The sequence below is a fragment of the Oncorhynchus gorbuscha genome, linkage group LG02, assembly GCF_021184085.1.
Source record: "Oncorhynchus gorbuscha isolate QuinsamMale2020 ecotype Even-year linkage group LG02, OgorEven_v1.0, whole genome shotgun sequence".
In the NCBI taxonomy this organism is placed as follows: domain Eukaryota; kingdom Metazoa; phylum Chordata; class Actinopteri; order Salmoniformes; family Salmonidae; genus Oncorhynchus; species Oncorhynchus gorbuscha.
In genome coordinates, this window is record NC_060174.1 from 61,647,557 (window position 1) to 61,672,668 (window position 25,112).

The window sequence follows — 25,112 nt, forward strand, 5'->3', positions numbered from 1 at the left end:
CATATGTATGATTTAACTTAAGGAGCAAGTAGTTTGGCGCACAGATGTATGTAAGGTTTCCCCATCCATCCACAGACACGGCTGTCGTTTCCAGATGTATGTAATGTTTCCCCATCCATCCACAGACACGGCTGTCGTTTCCAGATGTATGTAAGGTTTCCCCATCCATCCACAGACACGGCTGTCGTTTCCAGATGTATGTAAGGTTTCCCCATCCATCCACAGACACGGCTGTCGTTTCCAGATGTATGTAATGTTTCCCCATCCATCCACAGACACGACTGTCGTTTCCAGATGTATGTAATGTTTCCCCATCCATCCACAGACACGGCTGTCGTTTCCAGATGTATGTAATGTTTCCCCATCCATCCACAGACACGGCTGTCGATTCCAGATGTATGTCATGTTTCCCCATCCATCCACAGACAAGGCTGTCGATTCCAGATGTATGCAACGTTTCCCCATCCATCCACAGACACGGCTGTCGATTCCAGATGTATGTAACGTTTCCCCATCCATCCACAGACACGGCTGTCGTTTCCAGATATATGTAACGTTTCCCCATCCATCCACAGACACGGCTGTCGTTTCCAGATATATGTAACGTTTCCCCATCCATCCACAGACACGGCTGTCGTTTCCAGATGTATGTAACGCTTCCCCATCCATCCACAGACACGCCTGTCGATTCCAGATGCGGGTGACAACGTCATCAAGTCAAGAGGAGACAAGGACACGGATCCGTACCCTCCTGGAGAGGACATACACCAATGGCACTATAACCATGGAAAACAAGTCCAACGACATTAACATCCGTCATATACGTCAGTTTCACTTTGTTGATATGAAACAAGACCCATAAAAAACGGAAATTGAATGGACTCTGGTACTGTCTAGACAAGAGCAAAAGAGGTTTAGGGGTCTAAGAACCAGGACAAAAATTGCATTCCCTTTGATGTGGATGATTTGAAAATACACCTTTTGTCCCTGTGAATTGCGCAGGAGTTGATGCCTTGTCTTCCTTGTTCCCCCAAGCGCCAGGGAGTTGTCCTGAGCACCGACACCCAGACCAGACAGGGCCTGTTTGTGTGGCCAGGCACCTGGGCCCCCCGGACTGCCACGCTGCCATGTCAGGGAGACACCAGCAAGACAGCTAGCAGGGTCTGGTGAGACAAGCTGTCAAGATAGAATATTGTAGTACATAATGTAGTTAGTATGTTATGCAAGGTCATGAAAATGACCAACGTATAAAGGGCTCTTGTGGTCTCAAATGGTGTCTCTCAGTGAACAACTTGAGTTGTAGAGGTTTATCGTTTCTGGCTCATTGATTTTATAGCCAATTTCATCTTGTTGTCAGAGACAATGTGCTGCCTGCAACATAATGACCAAGCTGTCTCTCTTTAACATTAGAATAGGGCTATTTGCATTGAACAATTATGACTAAATCAATTGATGACTGTACAACTGGAATATGTCCTGCAATAAAAGCATGAATCTGTTATAGATAATAAGCAGAGTTAATATTTAAATTATAACCATGATCAATTTTATTATGGGTGTTAAATACTGTTTGCGAGGGACGTGATAGTGTTTGTCTCTGAGAGACCTGTTTGCCTCCATAACAATAACTATGTGTAGGGATGAAACACTGCAAATTACATATGTGGTATCCTAATTTGATCACTTTGTTGTCACTGAGAATTTTCCTGCGCTAGAGGAAACTCAAATTGTGATGTAGATACATTTTATGAAAGCCTGCAGTTCTCTTTCTCTTTCACTCGCTGAAACGTTAAAGCACCAGGCAGAATACATGTCCTACTAGAAAGCCTAGTGTAAATCCTACTACTGCAAAAGTCAAATGAACAAAAATGTATCTGAAATTCATCCAAACACATCAACAACGTTGTTTTATATACTGTAGCTTATTAACACAAAATATATATTGGTCTCCACTATGACAGACCTGAAATGCAGCTGTAAACTACACCTAAACTATAGCCTACCATAGGCTATCAAACTAATTTCCCGTTACAAGTAGCACCTTTTTGAGAATAATCAAATCCTCCTGCCGCAGGATTATTTTTCTCCTGCGACGAAACTGGAAGAACAAATATATATATTTACTCCTCAGCACCCCCAAGGAGTATTGGCTTCACAACAAGTGTCACGTTCTGACCTTAGTTATTTTATTATGTCTTTGTTTAAGTTGGTCAGGGCGTGAGTTGGGTGGGATGTCTATGTTCCTTTTTCTATGTTTTGGGATTTCTGTGTTTGGCCTGGTATGGTTCTCAATCAGAGGCAGCTGTTTATCGTTGTCCCTGATTGAGAACCATATTTAGGTAGCCTGGTTTCACTTTTGAGTTGTGGGTGATTATTTTCCACGTTAGTGTTTTTTACCATACGGGACCGTTTTGTTTGTGTCACTTTGTTATTTTGTATGTTTGTAGTGTTCAGTTTGTCTTATTAAAATGGACACTTACCATGCTGCAAATTGGTCCGACCTCTCTTACTCCTCATCAGAGGAAGACGACGAACGTTACACTGAGGTCGTGAAGCCAAATTCTCTAAAATGCCGTTGGAGGCAGCTTATGGTAGAGAAATGAACATTCAGTTCTATGGCAACAGCTCTGGTGGAAACTCCTCCAGTCAGCATGCCAATTGCACGCTCCCTCAACTTGATACATATATGGCATTGTATTGTGCGACAAAACTGCACATTTTAAAGTAGCCTTTTATGGTCCCCAGCCCAAGGTGCACCTGTGTAATGATCATGCTGTTTAATCAGCTTCTTAATATGCCACACCTGTCAGGTGGGTGGATTATCTTGGCAAAGGAGAAATTCTCACTAACAGGGATATAACACATTTGTGCACAACATTTGAGAGAAATAAGCTTTTTGTGCATATGAAAAATGTCTGGGATTTTTTATTTCTGCTCATGAAACATGGGACCAACCCTGTACATGTTGTGTTTTGATTTTTGTTCAGTGTATATTATACTCATTGACTTATATATTTTTGTCTGTCATCTGTTTGACCATGGGTGGATGACGCCTGACACACCTGTCCTGCTGACAGTCTGTTGGGTTTTCCAATCCATTGGGGCGTCCCAGATCTGCACCAGTGCCCGTTTGTGGTTGAGACCATTCCAGACCTAGACAACATTGATGTCACTCCTGGTGAGTTGACTTCACCTGGGTAGTTCTACTGCGTCCCTTTGGGGGGACGCACACTGTCTATGACCATAATAACCAATGCATTGTACTTTTTATGTTTTCAGAGAATGCTATGGATGTGGTGGAGATGATAGAGGGCCTGCTGAAAGACCACCCAGACCTCAATTGCACTGAACTGAGCACCATTCTGAAGAAACTCAAAAACATTGTTTTCATCAGCTGTATGACCCCACCTCTGGGCGAAGCTATCATCAACATCATCTCAGACATCTTGGAGTCTAAGAGCTACCTGCAGCATGTCACCAACCAGTGGGTGTTTTCTCTCTGTTCCACTCATCCCACCAACACAGATCAGGTGGTTAAAGAAATGGAGGGGTGATCAGGAGGAGGCTTCCTCAAAACCACACGGTCGTACGAGATACGCCTGGGGTCCGATCCAGGATCCATACTAGCCTACCAATTAGAATGAATTAATGTTTGGGCTAATGTCAGTATGGATATTAGAACGTAACACTGGACTATTGAAGCTGTACAAATGGATAACGTGTTCTCTCTCATTTTCCTGTACGTTCTGCTATCAATATTTACTGTGTCCTCAACTTTGCCCCCTGCTCTTTGCTCTGCAGAATACTGGACATTACAGAGATGGTTGGCGACAAGATGTCTTGTTTTGACCAGACAAATTACACTTTGGTTGCTTCTGCGATGGCAATCTCCGTGGTGGACGTAGACCTGGGCCAGTTTCAGGTCCTCACTTTTGGCGTCTCGTCTGCTGCAGAGGGCCTAAGCCCCGAGGTTAGTGCTAATTCATTGCCAAACATTAAAATGGTTCCCCAGAGTTATACTTCTAAACACCAAGGTGATTTAACCCCTCCATGTTACCCATCTGTACAGTTATTGATATTAAGATGGCATTGTTCTGATCCTGGCCTTAATCTTGGTGTTGTAGATTTATATCAACAAGGATCCGTTCAAAGGGACTGTTGCATTCATCTCTCTACCCTCGGCCTTGAAGTACAGATTTCCTCAACACAGTGGAGCCCAGCCGCGGGTTCAGTTTCAGTTTTATGGAGTCCCAACTCTCTTCATGGTAACCGAGTTGTACCACTGCAGGGCTGCCTTTATTATGTCAGAACGGCACTGTATTATTGGATAGAAGTAAATCACCGGTCTTGTGTACTTTAACATTTCAGAACAACCCGGATGGGAAGATCCTGAACACTTACGTGGTCTCAGCCAGTGTCACCAATGCCAGTGGCCCCATCAAGGACCTGGAGGAGGATGTCGAGGTGACACTACATCACCTGACGTCCAATCCAGTATGTGGAACACTTCCTGACAAGAAATCAACTGAACAATCACTTGTTCAGACCCATATTTTTGCTGCCTGATCTAATTGGATTTTCTCTTGAAGCTTGGCAAGGAGGTGCAGTGTGTCTACTGGGACATCAATCAAAATGGTGGGTCCTATTATAAACCGCAGAGGAATAATCCAGCAAATGAAATCCTAATATTTTGGAAAGTGTATACTCCGAGTTGATCTGTGTAGTGTGTGTGTGGGGTACAGAGGAGGCATGGGGTAGATAAATATTGTATTTTACTACAGAAGGAAGGGGAGGATGGGAACAGCATGGATGCAGGAAGCACAACACCAGTGCTGACTATACCACATGCCTGTGTGACCACCTCACTCATTTTGGAGTACTTCTGGTAATGAGCCTCTTTGAAATGCACCAAGGGTGGTTACCTTGCAAAAAAACGGTACACAAGCTTTGTTCTCACCACGATGTTCTCCTCTACGCCACGATCCTCCCTCGTACTGTAGGATGTATCCAGGACTCAAATCGACATACCAAATGAGGACATTCTGACCATCATCACTCATCTGGGCTGCGGTGTGTCCTCCGTCTTCCTGGGAATCACTGTGTTGACATACACAGCATTTGAGTAAGATTCAATTCGGCTACATCTACACTCTGCACCTTCAGTTTTTGGAGTGGCACCGTCTTCCTGTTTTCACACTGTATCGTCTTTGTGCGTTTTGTAAAGTGGCTTCTTTCCACAGCCTCCTTTTTTTTCATGTACTTTAAACCATCTGCTCAAATTTTGCCTTCTCAGCTTTCTCTCAATCTCACATACCCCCATTTTCCCTCACAGGAAGCTCCGCAGAGACTACCCATCCAAGATCCTCATTAACTTGTCTCTGGCGCTGCTGGGGCTCAACATGGTTTTCCTGGTCAACTCCTGGCTCTCCTCCTTTGGCAGCTATGGGCTTTGTGTGGCGGTGGCTTCCGCACTGCACTATTTCCTACTGGCCTCTTTCACCTGGATGGGCCTGGAGGCTGTGCACATGTACTTTGCCTTGGTCAAAGTCTTCAATGTTTATGTGCCCTCATACATCCTCAAGTTCTGCTCCCTAGGATGGGGTGAGATCAACTTCGTTCAAATAGAACAATAGCGAAATGCTACCTTTTTTAATAAACTACAGTTATCCGTATTTCCCCTTAGTCTTATCAGTTGAACCATATCACGTGTTCTACTTCTCCATCTTCCTCCCCTCTCGCAGGAATCCCTCTGGCTATATGCTGCGTCGTCCTGGTTGTGAAGAGAGAGTCCTACGGCAGCTCCCTCGGCAGTGAGTCCATGGAACCACTAGATAACTCCGAGGCGTTGTAAGTATTAGATTCGTCCTGTTGTACTTTTATTGTTCCATGTCACTATCATTAGATGAACAGCACCCTTTTCTGACCCTGAATGACATGTATCTGACACTCAATGTCAATTCAAAACATTCGGCAGTTACGTTGGGCTACGTGTAGATCATGAATGATCATTGTGTGGGACATATATATATATTTTTTCTTCCAGTCAGATAAACAATCCAAACAGCTCAGAGGCATCCACCTGGTCCTAAAGTACACGCGCCTCGTTTTGTATCACCTTCCTATGATAAAACTGGGGGGGACAAAAATGCAATTTCAGAATGTGGGGGGCAACATGTCCCCCCAGTTCCCAATGAAAGTTACACCCCTGAATTCTGGACTGAGGTTGTTATTCAGATGTGTAGATAAAGTCCCTCTATCCAATTATCAGCTGCTGGATCCAGGATGAAGTGGCTTTCTATGTGTCTGTGGTGGGCTACATTCTGCTAGTGATGCTGTGCAACATGGCTATCTTCGTGGTGGTCCTGGTCCAGATCCGCCACATGCGGGTCAATCAGCCGGCTGGCATCCACAGCGGCCTCCTTCTGCAGGACCTGAAGGGGGTTTCCAGTCTCACCTTCCTGCTGGGTCTCACCTGGACTGTGGCTTTCTTCGCCTGGGGGCCAGCCAAAGTTCCCTTCCTCTACCTCTTCTGTGTCCTCAACAGTCTGCAAGGTGAGTGACTGCTGCCAGGCGTTTATTTGTTTAAAGCATGCTAGCTGTTCCTGTAGACTTCCAGTCATGGCGCTAATGCTAGTTAGCAATGGCTCCAGAAACGACCTTAAACTTCATTCAAACTGCACGCAGAGACGTGAAACTGGTATCCATGAGTTAATCTGACTCTGGGAAAGTAGAACAACATGGAATTGCCAAGATGTCGCACTATCCTATCATAGGGTGTAATGTATAGAGGGTATAAACCTGATGCCAGTGTCACTGGTGTGTTTTAGGGTTCTTTATATTTCTGTTCCATTGTCTGATGAAGGAGAATGTGAGAAAACAATGGAGAATCCATTTGTGCTTTGGCCGCTTCAGACTCCAAGACTACTCTGGTAATGCAACCACATATCAATATACTGTAATATAACCACCCAAATCAGAAATTCAATTAATGTTTGAACGTGATCAGAATAAAACAAATGTTTATTTTTTTATATATACACTGCTCAAAAAAATAAAGGGAACACTTAAACAACCCAATGTAACTCCAAGTCAATCACACTTCTGTGAAATCAAACTGTCCACTTAGGAAGCAACATGGATTGACAATAAATTTCACATGCTGTTATGCAAATAAAATAAACAACAGGTGGAAATTATAGGCAATTAGCAAGACACCCCCAATAAAGGAGTGGTTCTGCAGGTGGTGACCACAGACCACTTTTCAGTTCCTTTGCTTCCTGGCTGATGTTTTGGTCCCTTTTGAATGCTGGCGGTGCTTTCACTCTAGTGGTAGCATGAGACTGAGTCTACAACCCACATAAGTGGCTCAGGTAGTGCAGCTCATCCAAGATGGCACATCAATGCGAGCAGGAGGAGCACTGACAGAGCCCTGCAAAATGACCTCCAGCAGGACACAAATGTGCATGTGTCTGCTCAAACAGTCAGAAACAGACTCCATGAGGGTGGTATGAGGGCCCGACCTCCACAAGTGGGGGTTGTGCTTACAGCCCAACACCGTGCAGGACGTTTGGCATTTGCCAGAGAACACCAAGATTGGCAAATTCGCCACTGGCGCCCTGTGCTCTTCACAGATGAAAGCAGGTTCACACTGACCACATGTGATAGACGTGACAGAGTCTGGAGACGCCGTAGAGAACGTTCTGCTGACTGCAACATCCTCCAGCATGACCGGATTGACGGTGGGTCAGTCATGGTGTGGGGTGGCATTTCTTTGGGGGGCCGCACAGCCCTCCATGTGCTCGCCAGAGGTAGCCTGCCTGCCATTAGGTACCGAGATGAGATCCTCAGACCTCTTGTGAGACCATATGCTGGTGCGGTTGGCCCTGGGTTCCTCCTAATGCAAGACAATGCCAAACCTCATGTGGCTCGAGTGTGTCAGCAGTTCCTGCAAGAGGAAGGCATTGATGCTATGGACTGGCCCGCCCGTTCCCCAGACCTGAATCCAACTGAGCACATCTGGGACATCATGTCTCGCTCCATCCACCAACGCCATGTTGCACCACAGACTGTCCAGGAGTTGGCAGATACTTTAGTCCAGGTCTGGGAGAAGATCCCTCAGGAGACCATCCACCACCTCATCAGGAGCATGCCCAGGCGTTGTAGGGAAGTCATACAGGCACGTGGAGGCCACACACACTACTGAGCCTCATTTTGACTTGTTTTAAGGACATTACATCAAAGTTGGATCAGCCTGTAGTGTGGTTTTCCATTTTAATTTTGAGTGTGACTCCAAATCCAGACCTCCATGGGTCGATACATTTGATTTCCATTGATCATTTTTGTGTGATTTTGTTGTCAGCACATTCAACGAGGTAAAGAAAAAAGTATTTCATAAGAATATTTCATTCATTCAGATCTAGGATGTGTTATTTTAGTGTTCCCTTTATTTATTTGAGCAGTGTGTATATATATATAGTACCAGTCAATGTTAGGAAAAACCTACTCATTCAAGGGTTTTTCTCCATTTTTACTATTTTCTACACTGTAGAATAATAGTGAAGACTTCAACACTATGAAAGAACACATATGGAATCATGTAGAACCAAAAAAAGTGTTAAACAAATCAAAACATATATTTTTTGAGATTCTTAACAGTAGCCAACCTTTGCCTTGTTGACAGCTTTGCACACTCTTGGCATGCTCTGTAACGGTTTTCGTCCTCCTCTTCTAAGGAGTAGGAAGGATCGGACCAATGCACAGCATGGTAAGTGTTCATAATGTAATTTTAATTAAATATAACTGAACACAGAAAACAAAAGAATAAGAGAATAAATGGAAACCGACACAGTCCCGTATGGCACAAACACTGACGGAAAATAATCACCCACAACCAAAATGGGGAAAACAGGCTACTTAAGTATGATTCTCAATCAGAGACAACGATCGACAGCTGCCTCTGAGAACCATACCAGGCCAAACACAGAAATACAACATAGAAAAAAGAACAGACTACCCACCCCAACTCACTCCCTGACCAAACGAACACAAAGACATAATAAAGGAACTAAGGTCAGAACGTGACATGCTCTCAACCAGCGTCACCTGTAATGCTTTTCCAACAGTCTTGAAGGATTCCCACATATGCTGAGCACTTATTGGTTGCTTTTCCTTCACTCTGTGGTCCAACTCATCCCAAACCATCACAATTGGGTTAATGTTGGGTGATTGTGGAGGCCAGGTCATCTGATGCAGCACTCCATCCCTCTCCTTCTTGGTCAAATAGCCCTTACACAGCCTGGAGGTGTGTGTTGGGTCATTGTCCTGTTGAAAAACAAATGATAGTCCCACTAAACCCAAAACCGATGGGATGGCGTATCACTGCATAGATGCTGTGGTTGCCATGCTGGATAAGTGTCACTTCAATTCTAAATAAATCCCAGACTGTCACCAGCAAAGCATCCCCACACCATCACACCTCCTCCTCCATGCTTTATGGTGGGTACCACGCATGCGGAGATCATCCGTTCATCTACTCTGCGTCTCGCGGCGGTTGCAACCAACAATCTCAAATTTGGATTCATCAGACCAAAGGACATATTTCCACCGGTCTAATGTTGGCCCAAGCAAGTCTTCTGTATACCCCCGCTACCTTGTCACAACACAACTGATTGGCTCAAACGCATTAAGAAGGAAATAAATTCCACAAGTTAACTTTTAACAAGGCACACCTGTTAATTGAAATGCATTCCAGGTGACTACATCATGAAGCTGGTTGAGATAATGCAAAGCTGTGTGCAAAACTGTCATCAAGGCTAAGGGTGGCTACTTTGAAGAATCTAAAATATAAAATATGTATATGTTTACTACATGATTGCACGTGTTATTACATAGTTTTGATGTCTTCACTATTATTCTACAATGTAGAAAATACAAAAAATAAAGAAAAACCCTGAAATGAGTAGGTGTGTCCAAAATGTGGATTGGTACTGTATGGATTATGTTGATCCTGAAAATCTAAAGTTATGGATGTGTAATTTGTCTTGTTATTCAGAGTGGAGCCAGACTTTTACAGTTGGTGCCAAATCCAGACCTAACCCTCTGGTGCGCATGCCCTCAGTGAGGTCCATCAAGTCCAGTGCCACAGAAAGCACCTCGGCCTCCTCCGACTCCAGTCAACGACAGGTCTCCATCAGAAGACCTAATTTGAGTGAGATCCCATTTTTTTTGAAGGAAGAACTATTCTGATTTTGAATTATTCTATGACTCCTGTGATGACGTTATAATGAGTGATTTGAGCTCGAGCGCATGGTGTAGAAATATATTTTCTGCTTGTTGTTTTCGGCAGACCTTGTGTATGAGAATAACTTGGCACTACCACTTGTCCAACGCAACTCCACTCCTCTACCTCACAAGAGTGCCTCTTTCGCAGAGGGGCACTGCGAGGGGCCCTCTTGGCAAGACGGATCTCACCCAAGACATCGGCTACCCATTCCTTAAGACCTTTGAAATACGGCAAGGAGGAACACCTTAATTTGTGCTAAATGAATGAATAGAGAAACAAAGATTGTAACTTGTGCAATCTGAAATGTCAGACAAGGCTTGGTTCTGTGTAACATGGCAGCTTTCGCTTTGACTCAATCTGGGACATGAATGCACATGTATGATAAAGCAACATTTAGGACATAATATGAATGATGTCCTGTCCATCTTCACTGATCTATTTATTGTACTGAAGGTGTGACAAATTAGACTAGTATGCATGTGTGCAAAACGGACAATAAATGACATTGGCTGCAATCTTTTTTTAATATGAATATTTGTGTATCAAAGTTTTATGTGAGATGAAAAATACCAGTATGTGCCTGAAAAGTTGGGATGGGAGATTTTATTGATCTGTGGTTAACGGGTGGTGTTCTCTACTGCCCCCTGCTGCCATGCATTATATGCACGGGCAGAGAGCAAGATGCGAAGTGAGAGGCTCCACACCTGTCAGAATCTGTCCATGTGAGAATACAGCGGTAAGCAGACCGACTAAGGATTCTTTGTATGAGAGAGTGTTGGATCTGATTTGATCAAATAGTTTTGTAATGTTACGGTAGTTACGAATGTACTGATATAAGTGGACGCACGTGGCATCAACAAAACGTGGTCTGCTGTGCACACGTATCTGCCCTCTCATTTGCTAGAATGTTCCCACCTGATCTCGCCTCCTGCCGCCAGCCTTTCAGCCTTCTATTTATGGTGCATTACCGCCAATCCACATAATCCTCAATTTGTCTACAGTCGGTTGCTGACGCCTGACCACTCAAACGAGCCCAGACAATTGTTATCTCCATAATGCAACACACATTGAAAGGCGGTGACCAATGATGGTCACGACTTGATAAAAGTGATCCGCTCGAACGCGCCCAACGACTCCTATTTTTGAGGGACGAGACAAGACGATCTGTGTCATGGGCGTGTTCGAGGGGATCACTTTCACACACATAACAGCAACAGTACATCCACCTTCATCACTACTTTTAATCAAATATAAACAATTGTGAGTTTTATTAATTGAAAAATGTATAATTATTTGTAAGAGTAAAATTCAACTCAGACAAAACAGAAGTCCAAACTCTCGTGGTATGGTAAGAAAAAAAAACGTTGCTCACTCAAAACCGTCTAACAAATAACAGAGCGCAGATGTTACACCCATTGCTGTTGATCCATCCATTTCTATCACAACACCCACTTTCAGACACACTCTAATGCTGCGTTCATAACAAAGTGGGAAAGTAGTATTTACTGAAAAAATAAACTTGAACGACCGTTCAACTGGTAATTACTAGTCTATCATCCCTGAGCTCCGACTTCTCCCACCTCTGATGTCAACTACTAAGGAAATTACCTTGATATCAGTATTTTCGGTAGATTTTTTTGTACTTTTATTTATTTATATATATTTTTACCCCTTTTTCTCCCCAATTTCGTGGTATCCAATTGGTAGCAGTTACAGTCTTGTCTCATCGCTGCAACTCCTGTACGGACTCGGGAGGGGGGAGGTCGAGAGCCATGCGTCCTCCGAAACACAACCCAACCTAGCCGCACTGCTTCTTGACACAATGCATATCCAACATGGAAGCCAGCCGCACCAATGTGTTCCAGGTGACTACATCATGAAGCTGGTTGAGATAATGCAAAGCTGTGTGCAAAACTGTCATCAAGGCTAAGGGTGGCTACTTTGAAGAATCTAAAATATAAAATATGTATATGTTTACTACATGATTGCACGTGTTATTACATAGTTTTGATGTCTTCACTATTATTCTACAATGTAGAAAATACAAAAAATAAAGAAAAACCCTGAAATGAGTAGGTGTGTCCAAAATGTGGATTGGTACTGTATGGATTATGTTGATCCTGAAAATCTAAAGTTATGGATGTGTAATTTGTCTTGTTATTCAGAGTGGAGCCAGACTTTTACAGTTGGTGCCAAATCCAGACCTAACCCTCTGGTGCGCATGCCCTCAGTGAGGTCCATCAAGTCCAGTGCCACAGAAAGCACCTCGGCCTCCTCCGACTCCAGTCAACGACACTGTACCCCTGGTGACCTGGTGACCTGGTCCGTGTGCACTGCGCCCCGTCCGACACAGTCGGTAGTGTCGCTAGTGCGCGATGAGACAAGGATATCCCTGCCGGCCAAACCCTCCCTAACCCGGACGACACTGGGACAATTGTGCGCAGCCCCATGGGCCTCCCGGTCGCGGCCAGCTGCGACAGAGCCTGGGTTCGAACCCAGAATCTCTGGTGGCACTGCTAGCACTGCAATGCTGTGCCTTAGACCACCCGGGAGGCCATATTTTCGAGCGTTAACTGCAACAACAATACATTATTTATAAAAAGCAATCTATTAATATAGTTTTTGAACACTATGATTTGTTTACAAACATGATAGCTGTACTTTGAGTTTATGGTTGACAAAGCATGTTGGCCATTAGCCAATCAGCGTTTCTCAAGGAGTTCAAAGAACGGGGGCGCGTTTGAGTGATCACTTTTGTCAAGTCGGTGACCCTCAATGGTCACCACCTTTCAAAGGTGTGTTGCATTAATGAGCATAAAAATTGTCCGACTTGCAAACTACGTGATGAGTGTATAAACTTTACAAAAATCATGTGACCAAAGGACATGAAGTTTTTGATGAAGTCGCCTTCAAGTAGCTGCAATTGCTTATCACCAACTATGCAATGCAGGTTGGAGACATAATTTGTCAACCAATCATTAGGGTATTTTTGTTTGACCCACGTGAATGTGGCCAAAGACATGACTGAAACAGGAGCCAACTTTGCCACGGTTCTAAAGCTACGGGAGATATACATGAAAGTGATATTTGCGACCTCGCTCTAACCAATTCATCTTCCACGCATTATGTTTGCAGTTTGTGAGTGTGTAATATGGGGGTATAGAAAGGTTTATTTGGACAGACGGAAACTTTTAGAAACAATAGCAGCTATGTTGACATTGCCGTGTTGATCTGAGCCTTGCTGTTGGAAAACCACCAGTGTCAGACTTTACTCAACTTTCATCTGCAGTCGGCTTTGTTAGGCGTACCACTAGAACTCACCCCGTGAATGCCTTCAACTGGTATTTACGACTTTCCAACTGGGAATTACCACCTTCCTACTTTGTTATGAATGCAGAATTCGTAAGCAATTACATATACTTGGATCATCTCATCATTAGAGTATCACTGGCAAGATGTCCCAAGGATTCTGTTTAGACTCATCCCACTCTGGTATGCTACATGTTTAGTGTCATGGGTACCTGCATATGTGGAGTGTGTCTGAAAGTGGGAGTTGAGAAAGAAGTGGGGGGATCAACATAAGTCTGTGTATGTATGGAAACCTAACAGCTAAATGTGAAGATTGGTTGCCTCTCAAGACCATTCAGTGGCTGCTTGCTGCTTCCTTGTAGCATTTTTAGCAAATCCTAACGTTTTTCCTAACCTTAACCTTATTCTCCTAACCTGCTAGGTTAGGTCTCCTAACCTGTCACATTAATTATCTTAACCGGCTACGTTGATTCTCCTAACCGGCTACATTAATCATCCTAACCTGGCAATTTAATTATAAACAGATTTAAAAAATTGTGCGCACATGAGGATAATTTAGTTGCAAATGGCAGCCTGCAGTACCCCAGTCGGCCTTCAACTATAGTTAACGCTTTGACGTTGCATGCATCAACCAATAGTTGCGTGCTACGTCATCGACTGTGTCAGCGACTGACAGATTGATATAACATATAATGTGGTTCGCCATTTTTATTCATTTTGGTTGTGGAACTTCTACCTCTAGATATTCTGAATGACGCTAATTTGTATAGCTTAACCATTTTTAACAAAGAAATCAACATTTCCCAACTGGCTGATGATTCTACTCTTTTCTTAAGAGACAAAGACCAGGTCGCCCTTAATGCTATAACTGCATTTTCTATTGCATCAGGATTAATGCTGAATATTTCTAAATGTGAAATCTTATGTTTATTTGAATCCGATAAAGAAATATAAAATATTCCTGTAAATGACTGTGTTGAATATTTAGGAATACATCTGTCAAAAAACCACTTAGTCAGAAAACATTTGAATTTCTCTCCTAAAATTAAGAGAACTGAAAATATATTTAATAATTGGCTACAAAGAGATCTTTCTATACTAGGGAGAGTACTTCTGTCCAAGGCAGAGGGACTGTCTCGTTTTGTGTACCCCCTCATTATCGTTATGTGTAAATCCAGCTACTTGTAAAGAGATCAATAAGACCTTTCTTGACTTCATCTGGAATAATAAGTCTCACAAACTAAAAAAATATGTCCTTTCTAACCAAAGAGCTGAAGGCGGCCTAGAAGTGTTGGATTTTGTTGACATAAATAACACTTTCAAGATAAACTGGTTGAAAAAAATGTTTGCTCGATACTGATTCAATATGGTATTTCATTCCAAATAATGTGTTTAATAAATTGGGAGGCCTTCAATTTGTACTGAAATGTAATTATATTCCTGAAAGATTACCTGCTAAATTGGCTAGATTTCAACAACAAGCTTTACTGGCCTGGAAAATATGTTTCCTGCACAATTTTTCCCCTCATAAAGCTCTTTTGTGGAATAATTCAGACATAACTGTAAGGAATAAGTCATTGTTCTACCCCAGCTGGCATGAGAGGAATATTGACTTTGTTCTTTATATTTTCGACAACAGGGGTAATATTCTCACATATGAACAATTTATAACATTGAAAGAGTTTCCAATACCTTTCAGAGAGTTTATTTCTGTGATCAAAGCCATTCCCAGTGGTCTAACTACACTTATGAAAAGTAATCTTAATTTTGGGAATGATCACAAAGTTTATCCAGAACTCAGATTGGAAGGTGTGGGCTTACTTGAGAAATCTTGTTGTAATAAATATATAATACAAATTCTTCATTCACAAAACCAACTTACACCGAGAGGAAAGTTTTTCTGGAACACTTAACACGCATGGTTAAGAGCTTACAAATACTCCATACCAAACAATGTTAAGGAAGTGCACTTCAACATTTTGCATAAGATATATCCATGTAATTCTATGATTTCCACATTTGTGGCTATTGATGATATCTGCGTTTTCTGTGAAAAAGAAGGTGAGAATCTGTCTCACTTGTTATTTGAATGTAAATTTGTGTCAGAATTGCACAGTACTTATTTACCATTATGAACACTGCCTACAATTTTAACATAAAATATATAATATGTTACTATTGCAATGATAACAAAACCACTGAAATTATTGTTAATTGTTTTATTCTTGTTGCCAAATACTTTATACACAAACAAAAATTCCGAAATTCTATACCAAATTTACCAATTTTTCTGATTGAATTGAATTATCTTATTAAAACACTAACCCTAGTGAATAACAAAAATAATAACATCTGAATCATTGTAATAAGATATTTTCAGAGTGAATATAATTGCACTTAAATTGTTTCTTTTTTGTATTTTATTTATATTTTTTGTATGTTTGAGCATTGTTAATACCTGTGTTTGGTTTGCTAGACATGTTTGATGTAGCAATGTAAGTTGATTTTTCGTATGAGTGAGTGTCATATTCCCATTTGCCTCTGCTAAAAATCAACGCCATCTATATGTATATTTTTAACAGGCATCATCATTTTGTCTCACATGCCAAAAACAATGTTGCATGTTGATTTAATTTGACACTTGGCGATCAAAGTTGTTCACTTGATCCCTCAAGCTAAATCGAGGACCAAGGGGCAACTTTTATGAATTGGACCGCAATTTAAGATGGCAATCTCACTCCATCCAGTTTCAACAGAGATTCCCCCGAGGGAAAGTGGCTAGCGTGAGGGCTGAGGGGGTAGAAATAACACGATTGGACCGCATGTACTGTATATATGAATGGACAAAGCCATCGATCACTTTACACCATTCATTAATTTGTGAAGACTCAATAGCGCATTGAAGCCAAATGAAGTTGATTAATGGCGTCTCATGGAGACATAGGGAGCATTCCCCTGCCCATGTGTTGCTGACGCATTCCAGATCTTACAACGCCTGGATAGGTATTTTAAGTATCAGCGAACCACATTATATATATATATATTTTTTTTTTAAATTATACATTTAATTGATTCATAATACAAAAATCAACTTACATTGCTACATCAAACATGTCTAGCAAACCAAACACAGGTATTAACAATGCTCAAACATACAGAAAATATCAATTAAATTAAATTACAAAAAATAAACAATTTAAGTGCAATTATATTCACTCTGAAAATATCTTATTATAATGATTCATGAAGATGTTATTCTTTTTGTTATTCACTAGGGTTAGTGTTTTAATAAGATAATTAAATTCAATCAGAAAAATTGGTATAGAATTTTGGAATTTTTGTTTGTTCTGGTTTAATTGAGAGGCAGTTGTTCTCCCTTGGTGACGACACAGGTTTAGGTTATGGCTAGAAAACCTCTAGCTTTTGTCAGATTTCACTTTTCATAGCAGGTTAGGAGAATTAACGTAGCAGGTTAGGATTAGCTCAAATCCTTCATTTTTTGTACTTAAAAAAAACATTTGACGTTTTGAGTTGACAAAAGCTGGAATCGTTCCAACCTTGACTCCATGGGTTTATTACTACCAGAAGTTCTTATTTGACACCGGAAGTGTATCTTCAGTCATCGTTGGCGGCGGACCGTCAAAGCCGAAGGTAGCTGAGCTGGCTAATGTTTTAACGTTTAATTAGCGAACTAATCAATAATCCACATACAAATAATTTATCTTCAAAGACAAGCATTGCTTCCCTTTGGCTCGTTATGTAACGTTACTTTCTAGTTGAATTCCTGGCTAAATACACAAAGCAGAGTTTGCTAACGTTAGCTTATTAGCTAACTAGGCACACTTGCTTGATTGTCAGCTAACGTTAACTTAGTAGCTACAATTTTTATAAATAAACAAAGCTAACTAGCTAGGTCCAGTCAATTGGCTAGATATTAGTAACGTTAGTAGTTATAAAGATGTGTATAATATACTTTTCATTGTCTGATTTCAGATTGTCACGCAGCACCCATGGGCTACTAGCTAACGTAGCTCACTCGTTAGCTAGCTAACGTTACTGTAGCTATACTGAACAAAAATATAAACGCAGCATGTAAAGTCTTGATTTCATGAACTGAAATAAAATATCCCAGAAATGTTCCATACGCACAAAAATACGTATTTCTCTCAAATTTTGTGCACAAATTTGTTTATATCCCTTTAATGAGCATTTCTCCTTTGCAAAGCTAATGCATCCACCTGATATGCGTAGCATATCAAGAAGCCGATTAAGCAGCATGCGCATTACACAGGTGCACCTTGTGCTGGGGGACAATGAAAGGCCACTCTAAAATGTGCAGTTTCGTCACACAGCACAATGCCACAGATGTTTTGAGGGAGTGTGCAATTGGCATGCTGACTGCAGGGATATCCACCAGAGTTAATTTATAGCTAGTAGTATTCTAGCTAGTAGTGGCCCATTCAACAACAACACATGTCCTCTAAACAAGCAAGATCTTCAATGTATGTTCTTGTATCCACCTGTATTTTCCTGTGTTGTTTAGATGAGTGGTGATACTGATGGAAATAAGGAGTTCCATGAGCAGCTCCGGTTGCAGCAGCTGTATGGCCAGAGACAGGGGGACGGAGTTGACCCTAACACCTTCGTGGACCCAGAGGATGGGACAGTGTATGACTGGGACCATGACAAGAAAGCATGGTTTCCTAAAGTGTGTTACCTTCACGTCTTCTGCTTAGCTAAAACCTTTTATTTCTGTCTGCAACAACTTGATGTTGTAATACAAGGATGGGCAACTGGCGGACGGATGCGACCCGCCTTTTTGAAGGCTTGCAGACCAATTTCCCCCCTTGTGCTTGTGCATCAGCAGTCTTTTAATTAGCCCATGTCAGCAAACATTTTTAGATTGGTTAATTAGTCTTGCGGCCAGCTATCATAATGTGTTGTAAGCATGGTTGAAAAACCGACCTTGGTCTTCAGTTATCATATTTAAAAAACTGCAAACATTTTTTCTCCATTCTATGACAAAATGTGTATAATTGCAGGAAATGAGCTGTATAACAGCACATTTTTCTCTCCTCCCCATAGCAAAATGTTTAGAATTGCAGCAAACTTGCTTTAAAACGTCAACATTTTCTCTACGCCCCATGGCAAAATGTGCAGAATTGCGAGAAATGGTGGGGGATGACCCCCGTGCCACTGTGGCCCCTCATGACGAGTTCTGATTTTTTTTGATGGCCCCCACCCCCAACAAAGTTGCCCATCCCTGTTTTGATGTTATGCTTCTAGATCCTTTTAGAATTGCCATGACCCATTGATCACCTTTTGGTTGTGAGAATATTGTTGTGCGAAATAGTGGTTGGGCTAATTCTGGTCTTGTCCAGATAACAGAGGACTTTCTTGCTGCGTATCAAGCGAACTACGGCTTCACAAAGGATGGGCAGCATGATCCAAATGCTGCGTGTGCACCTGACACGGACACAACAGCCAAGCCAGAGGAGGGGAAGAAAGCCGAGAAGCGCACTGACACGGAACAGCTGAAAGATGGTAAAAAGGAGAAAGGAGAGAAAAGGAAGGCTGATACTGCAGGTACAGGATGTTTTACAGACATGTGTTTAGCGTGAAATCGACATGTGACTTGGTGAGTCCTCAAAGGGAATACTCAAACAAATGTCATTGTCTTTGCAGCCTGGTTTGATGTGGAAACCGACAAGAATACCAATGTGTACGTGTCAGGTAAGTCTCCCTTCTCTGAATATGGCTACCAGACCTAAGTTCAAATACTATTTACTGTATTTTGAATACAGTACTTTCGAATACATTTCAAAACAATGATTTAGTTTCTTTGAAAATAAAAGTAGTTGAATATTGGAATGTATTTGCAGGGCTCCAGACGAACATTTTCTCCTGGTACCACTAAGTTCTTGGTGGCACCATGCTCCAATGTTTTTTGCAGCGTTGCGTGTAATCATTATATAAAGTTATTCACAGTGCTTTATTAAAAAGTGTAATAGACTAATGAGATGGTATTCAATAAATAAGTTGTTTTATTTAACATGTTGTGATTCTGAATATTTAGATGTGCAACCTAATCCATTTAATGTCATGAATTGTGGGTTGACAGTATGCTTTTGTTGTTATATTGTACAGTTAAAATAGGCCTTTAGAATGTTGTTTTACATGTGTTTTTTAAAATCTATTTGCCTGCATCTACACTTACTCGTTCAAGGGTTTTTCTTTATTTTGAATATGTTCTACATTGTAGAATAATAGTGAAGACATCAAAACTATGAAATAACACATATGGAATCATGTAGTAACCAAAAATGTGTTAAACAAAAAAAAAGTAAAAATAAAGAAACACCCTTGAATGAGTAGTTCTACAACGTTTGACCGGTAGTGTATGTGCACTAATATCAAAGGCCAATTCACGAACTGAGTAAATGGAAATGCAAAACACGTTAGCTAAATCGCTAGCTCTAAATTGAATGCCCACTGCTAGTAGCAATGCGTTAATCTAACAATTAATTGAGGCCTATGCATTCGTAATGGCTGTTACCCATTTAGCGCACTCTGTATCTCAAAGCCATATCAAATATGTTGGCTGTAAAATAGTTGCTATTGAGCTCAACATTGAGAGTTGAAAAAACAACAACATTTTATACCTATAGAAATCTGAGAACCTCCTCTCTTCAACCGTGACAACAGGATAGCTGTGTTTCACACGCAGTTGGATTTTAAAATGTTTTTTACAAAATTACCTCGGAGCATTTTTGAGAGAGAGAGAGAGACTCGCGACTCGCTCAACACAGCATCAGGGCCCAGTGGAACAGGGGCAGGAAGACACTTTCATTACAAATCATGGTTTGAGCCTCCCCCAAAAATAGGATGTATTTAGTGAGGTGGTGTGATTTAAATGGTCGCAGTCTGGATCCCTGATTTGGAAATATGTTTTGAAAATATTGGCATGTATTTACAACTACTTCAAATATAAGTAGTTGTTTTTGGCTATGCTTTGGCCAGTGTATTTGAAAATACTCAAATACACAGAAAAATAAGAAATACAAATATTTAAATACACGTGTCTTTTGAACCCAGATCTGATGGCTACCAACACAATTGAGTTTCACTGTTTCGGCAGAAATGAATTGTTCAGGCAAGTTCCTACTGTCCTTTCAGTCAGGGAAGTTATTTTCTATTCCTCAGGTCTTCCACCGGACATCACCACGGAGGAGTTTGTTGAGGTCATGTCTAAGTGTGGCATTGTCATGAGGGACCCCATCTCCGAGGAGTACAAAGTCAAACTCTACAGGGATGGCCAGGGGAACCAGAAAGGCGACGGACTCTGCTGTTACTTAAAGGTGAGTGCTCTGGGCTTAGCATGGTCATGGTTCGTTGTGGTCTTATGAGGAGTGTATTCGAGACGATTAGTGTTCTCCCAGCGTTAGTGGGAAATGTCTCACTGGATCTCTTTGTTGCTATGCGTCTATTTCCATGAGAGGATGTGTGTGTGTAGTGTGTGGCGTTTCCATTCAGCATGCCTCTCCGTTCCCCCTCCCTTGCAGAAGGAGTCTGTGGCCCTGGCTGAGCGACTGATTGACGAGTCCGAGATCAGGGGGTATCAGCTCCACGTGGAGGCTGCTAGGTTCGAGCTCAAGGGCCAGTACGACGCCAGTAAGAAGAAGAAGAAGAGCAAGGATTACCGCAAGAGGATGAAGGCACAGCAGAAGTATGTCCCATCCTGACAAATTCTGCAACCGCAATTGGAATAGCTCAATGCTTCTGGGCATTAGGTGTCCCTTAACTGGCTTTTGTGTGGCTCATCTCTCACCATTGATCTGACTGATAGGCAGCTGGACTGGAGGCCAGAGAAGAAAGGGGAGGCGCGCAAGAGGCATGAACGTGTGCTCATCATCCAGAACATGTTCCACCCCAGTGACTTTGAGGTGAGCAAATACCTCACTCTCTCACTCACTCACGACCACAAAGAGCTGGTGTGAATAGATATAGATGACTGGTGTGAGGACAGCATATACCCCCAGTGCAATGAGTCGTTTAAACTGATTTAGACTCATTACTATCGACAGCACAGTGGTATTTTAGGGAGTCAGGCTTGAGTCTTTCTCCGTAAGAGATAAGGAATCGTTGTGTTCTAGTTTCACATCCCAACACTTCACCTCCAGTCCTTTTCTGCACGGTAGTAAACGTGTGTACTGTATCTCTGTCCTACAGGAAGACCCCCCTGGTGTTAAATGAGTACCGAGACGACCTCCGGACTGAATGTGAGAAATTTGGTCAGGTGAAGAAGGTCATCATTTTTGATGTAAGTGCCTACTGATGGGAATCAGCTCACTTAATTTCTGTCACTCTGGTATAATTAAGCACGAAGGCCCGAGGGGGTGTGGTATATGGCCAATATACCACGGCTAAGGGCTGTTCTTAGGCACAGCCTTTAGCCGTGGTATATTGGCCATATATCACAACCCCCCGAGGTGCCTTATTGCTATCATAAACTGGTTACTAAACGTAATTAGAGCAGTTTTAAAAAGTTTTTGTCGTACCCGTGGTGTACGGGCTGATATACCATGGCTGTAAGCCAATCAGCATTCAGGGCTCAAACTATCCAGTTTATAAAGCAAAATAACACACTCCAAAATCCGAAACATATCCTCCGTAAGGTGTCAATTGGGAACCATATCTTTAGTGTTCTGACAGTAGCCATGATTCTATCCAACCATTTGTATGCAGTGAATGCCCTGTTGCATAAAACAAACTCACAGCAGGCCTGGTGGAAACAGCAAATTGTCGGTAAACTTTCCTGAAAATATATTCTATATGGGGGTGGGTAGTTTTTTGTCATTGAGATAATGCAACAAATGGTAGTGGAAATGTTTTTTTTTGTTGCCTAAATCGAGATATTTTGTCGAAGTAAACTTAGTCAAGCTAGCTCTGTTGTGTTCTCCTCCCACTACTACGACATGGATAACGTCGTTATGGTGACAGGGTGGTGAAGGGACTGCATTTTCACGTCACCGGGGTATTTGTAAGTCGCTCTGGATAAGAGCGTCTGCTAAATGACTTAAATGTAAAATGTAATTTGTTTGCTGGTGACGTGATGATCGGTGCCTCGCTGTCGTGTAGGCTACCATGTCAGAGAAAATCCAATAAAAACCCTTCAAACTTTTTAAATGGATCAATTAAAGATTATGTGATGAGTGTTTTGTCACGTGTGACGTCACTGGGTTGCAGCTCTTGATTCGCAAACCAGCAAGTTAGAAGGAAACACCTCCGGTGGGGGGGAAACCTAGCTATTGACATGGTTCCTATGTCCTCCATAGAGACATCCTGATGGAGTGGCCTCGGTGGCCTTCAAAGAGCCAGAGGATGCAGACGTGTGTCAGATGGCGCTGGACGGCCGCTGGTTTGGTGGTAAGAAGTTATCAGCACAGCTGTGGGATGGATCCACTGACTACCAGGTAAGAACCGTGTGCTGTTGCAACATTGTGCACAGATGGGGCTCATGAAGAGGCAGCGACAGGTAGTACAGTTGCTAGGTCACTATCACGTTAGAGTTGAGAGAGGCTTAGCACCTCGTCAATTGTTTCCGGGGAACATATCAACCACCTCGGTTAATGTACCCTAGCGAAAATAACTGTGTTTGCCGTGTGTCTGTCTTTAGGTGGAGGAAACCACAAGGGAGCGAGAGGAGAGACTGAAAGGCTGGGCAGCCTACCTAGAGGGTGGGAGCAAGGGGCCTGCACCGCCGGGGGCACCGCCAGGGAGTACAGAGGGACCAACCACAACCACAGAGGAGTCATCCAGCAAGGCAGAGGGGCCTGTGACAGAGCCCTCCAACTCTCAGAGCCAGGAAGCAGGAGCAAAGGCAGCAGTAGACCCTGGGGTGGAACCAAAGACCTCTGAGGACGCAGAAGTAAGTTCCACTGACAGCAGCCTGGCAGGAAGTGATGAAGAAGACACGTAGACAGACACACAGACCTCACTGTACACCTCCTTGTGTTCAGCATATAAAAGGACAGTCTTGCCTGACATCTGCTAAACTGCCCCCACACCTTGTTTGATTGGTGGAAAGTGACACGCTGAGGAATAAGGCTATTGGGATGGAAATACTCTGTTGCATACTTAGTGATGAATAATAAAAAAAAAAGTGATTTGTATATTTTCAATTCTTTCCCTCCACAATGACCTGTTCTATTGATTGACCTCAATAATTTGCAACATCACTTTTATGTCTTTTATACTAGGAATTTGTGTAATGAACTAAATGATCTTGGTCTTGATTTGAATACGCTGGGAATGGATACGCAGTTACGGACCAGGCTTCTGAGAGGTCTGAAACTGAAAGGATTTACATCCATGTTTCTCATTGTCTCTCTTGAATATAGCAGCGAACTTGATTTCAACTGTAAAAGCTAAAACTCCATCCTGTCCTGTCATGATTTGTTTTGAGATGGAAAATAAATCCAATGTTACCAGTGGCAACCGTGCATGGTATGGTGTGTAATATTTCACCCATGTTATTGATTTATGTGTAGCTATTGCCGTGAGGCAGTAGACTTGTTTTGTGTGTGAATGTCTCATGAACAAAGTAACAAAATACAATAAGAGTTGTGGAATGTTAGAAAGGGCAGCAGACACTGGGGAAGTAGTGGGAAGTGTTTCTGTCAGCGTTGAGGTTTCAGCCTGTGTGGGAGAAAGAGCTAGATATCAGTATACTCTCCCGGTAGCAGGCTGGCTGTACTGAAGGCAGGTTCACTTGGGTCAAGGCCTCCCAACACCTCCAGCTTCCTGATGAGCTCACGTGCAGTCTCTTAATAATGTGCCCTAATGCGCTGTCACGCCAATAGCCATTGTCTTTCACACACAAAATGATGCTGCCCCCATCCTCTAAATGAAACAGATTGTCCATCTCCCAAGTAATGTTTTTAAAAAATGTAAAAAATCTTAAATAGCCTGGCAAGCCGGACGTCCGCGTCACAATGCCCCTAAATTGTGTGTAGATGGGAAGCGTGTTGGGTGAGACTGCACGTGAGATTTGTGGTTGTATCCCCGCCCTCAAGATGTGGTATGCCCACAAGGTTAGTAAGGAAACGAGAGGGGAACGAAGTGTAAAGCGGGATTTCCTTTTCTTCCCGCACACGGCCCTCAGACCCAGTCGAGAGGGTGATAATTCTGATGCCTGCAGGTGCCTAATTGTCAGTTATTTTGTCGTGCTCTGTCAAGGTAAAATGGAAGTGGAGAATTCATGACTGTTCTAACTCAGACGGGAACTACAGTGCATTCGGAAAGTATTCAGACTAGAGGTCGACCGATTATGATTTTTCAACGTCGATACCGATACCTATTATTGGAGGACCAAAAAAGCCGATACCGATTAATCGGCTCATTTAAAATATATATATATATATTTTTTACAAACTCCCTCACGACGCCAGGACAGCTGAGTCAATCACCACCTTCCGGAGACACCTGAAACCCCACCTCTTTAAGGAATACCTAGGATAGG

At 42.3% G+C, this 25,112-nt stretch overlaps 2 protein-coding genes across 3 annotated transcripts; both read left to right on the forward strand.

Moving 5' to 3' along the window:
* The first annotated feature begins 724 nt into the window (after positions 1-724).
* Positions 725-10,778, forward strand: LOC123993502 (adhesion G-protein coupled receptor G2-like). The gene is made up of 15 exons (XM_046295710.1): positions 725-1,166; positions 3,078-3,178; positions 3,280-3,484; positions 3,802-3,970; positions 4,125-4,265; positions 4,369-4,494; positions 4,590-4,635; positions 4,782-4,885; positions 5,001-5,122; positions 5,333-5,601; positions 5,742-5,847; positions 6,269-6,552; positions 6,828-6,929; positions 10,052-10,207; positions 10,346-10,778. Exons 1-15 carry the CDS (start codon positions 1,009-1,011, stop codon positions 10,495-10,497), a joined length of 2,241 nt encoding a protein of 746 aa, XP_046151666.1. The 5' UTR covers positions 725-1,008; the 3' UTR covers positions 10,498-10,778.
* Positions 10,779-17,090: 6,312 nt separating this feature from the next.
* On the forward strand, positions 17,091-24,093 carry htatsf1 (HIV-1 Tat specific factor 1). Of its 2 annotated transcripts, XM_046315849.1 has the most exons (10): positions 17,091-17,242; positions 18,135-18,299; positions 18,973-19,177; positions 19,277-19,324; positions 20,795-20,949; positions 21,154-21,317; positions 21,438-21,534; positions 21,825-21,911; positions 22,927-23,064; positions 23,268-24,093. In XM_046315849.1, the coding sequence occupies exons 2-10, from the start codon at positions 18,135-18,137 to the stop codon at positions 23,568-23,570; spliced, it is 1,362 nt and encodes a 453-aa protein (XP_046171805.1). In that variant the 5' UTR covers positions 17,091-17,242; the 3' UTR covers positions 23,571-24,093. The 2 variants fall into 2 exon arrangements, 1 of the variants encoding a protein (XP_046171805.1); XR_006833729.1 differs by lacking the exon at positions 23,268-24,093 and having other exon boundaries at positions 17,092-17,242; positions 21,821-21,911.
* Positions 24,094-25,112: the final 1,019 nt, after the last annotated feature.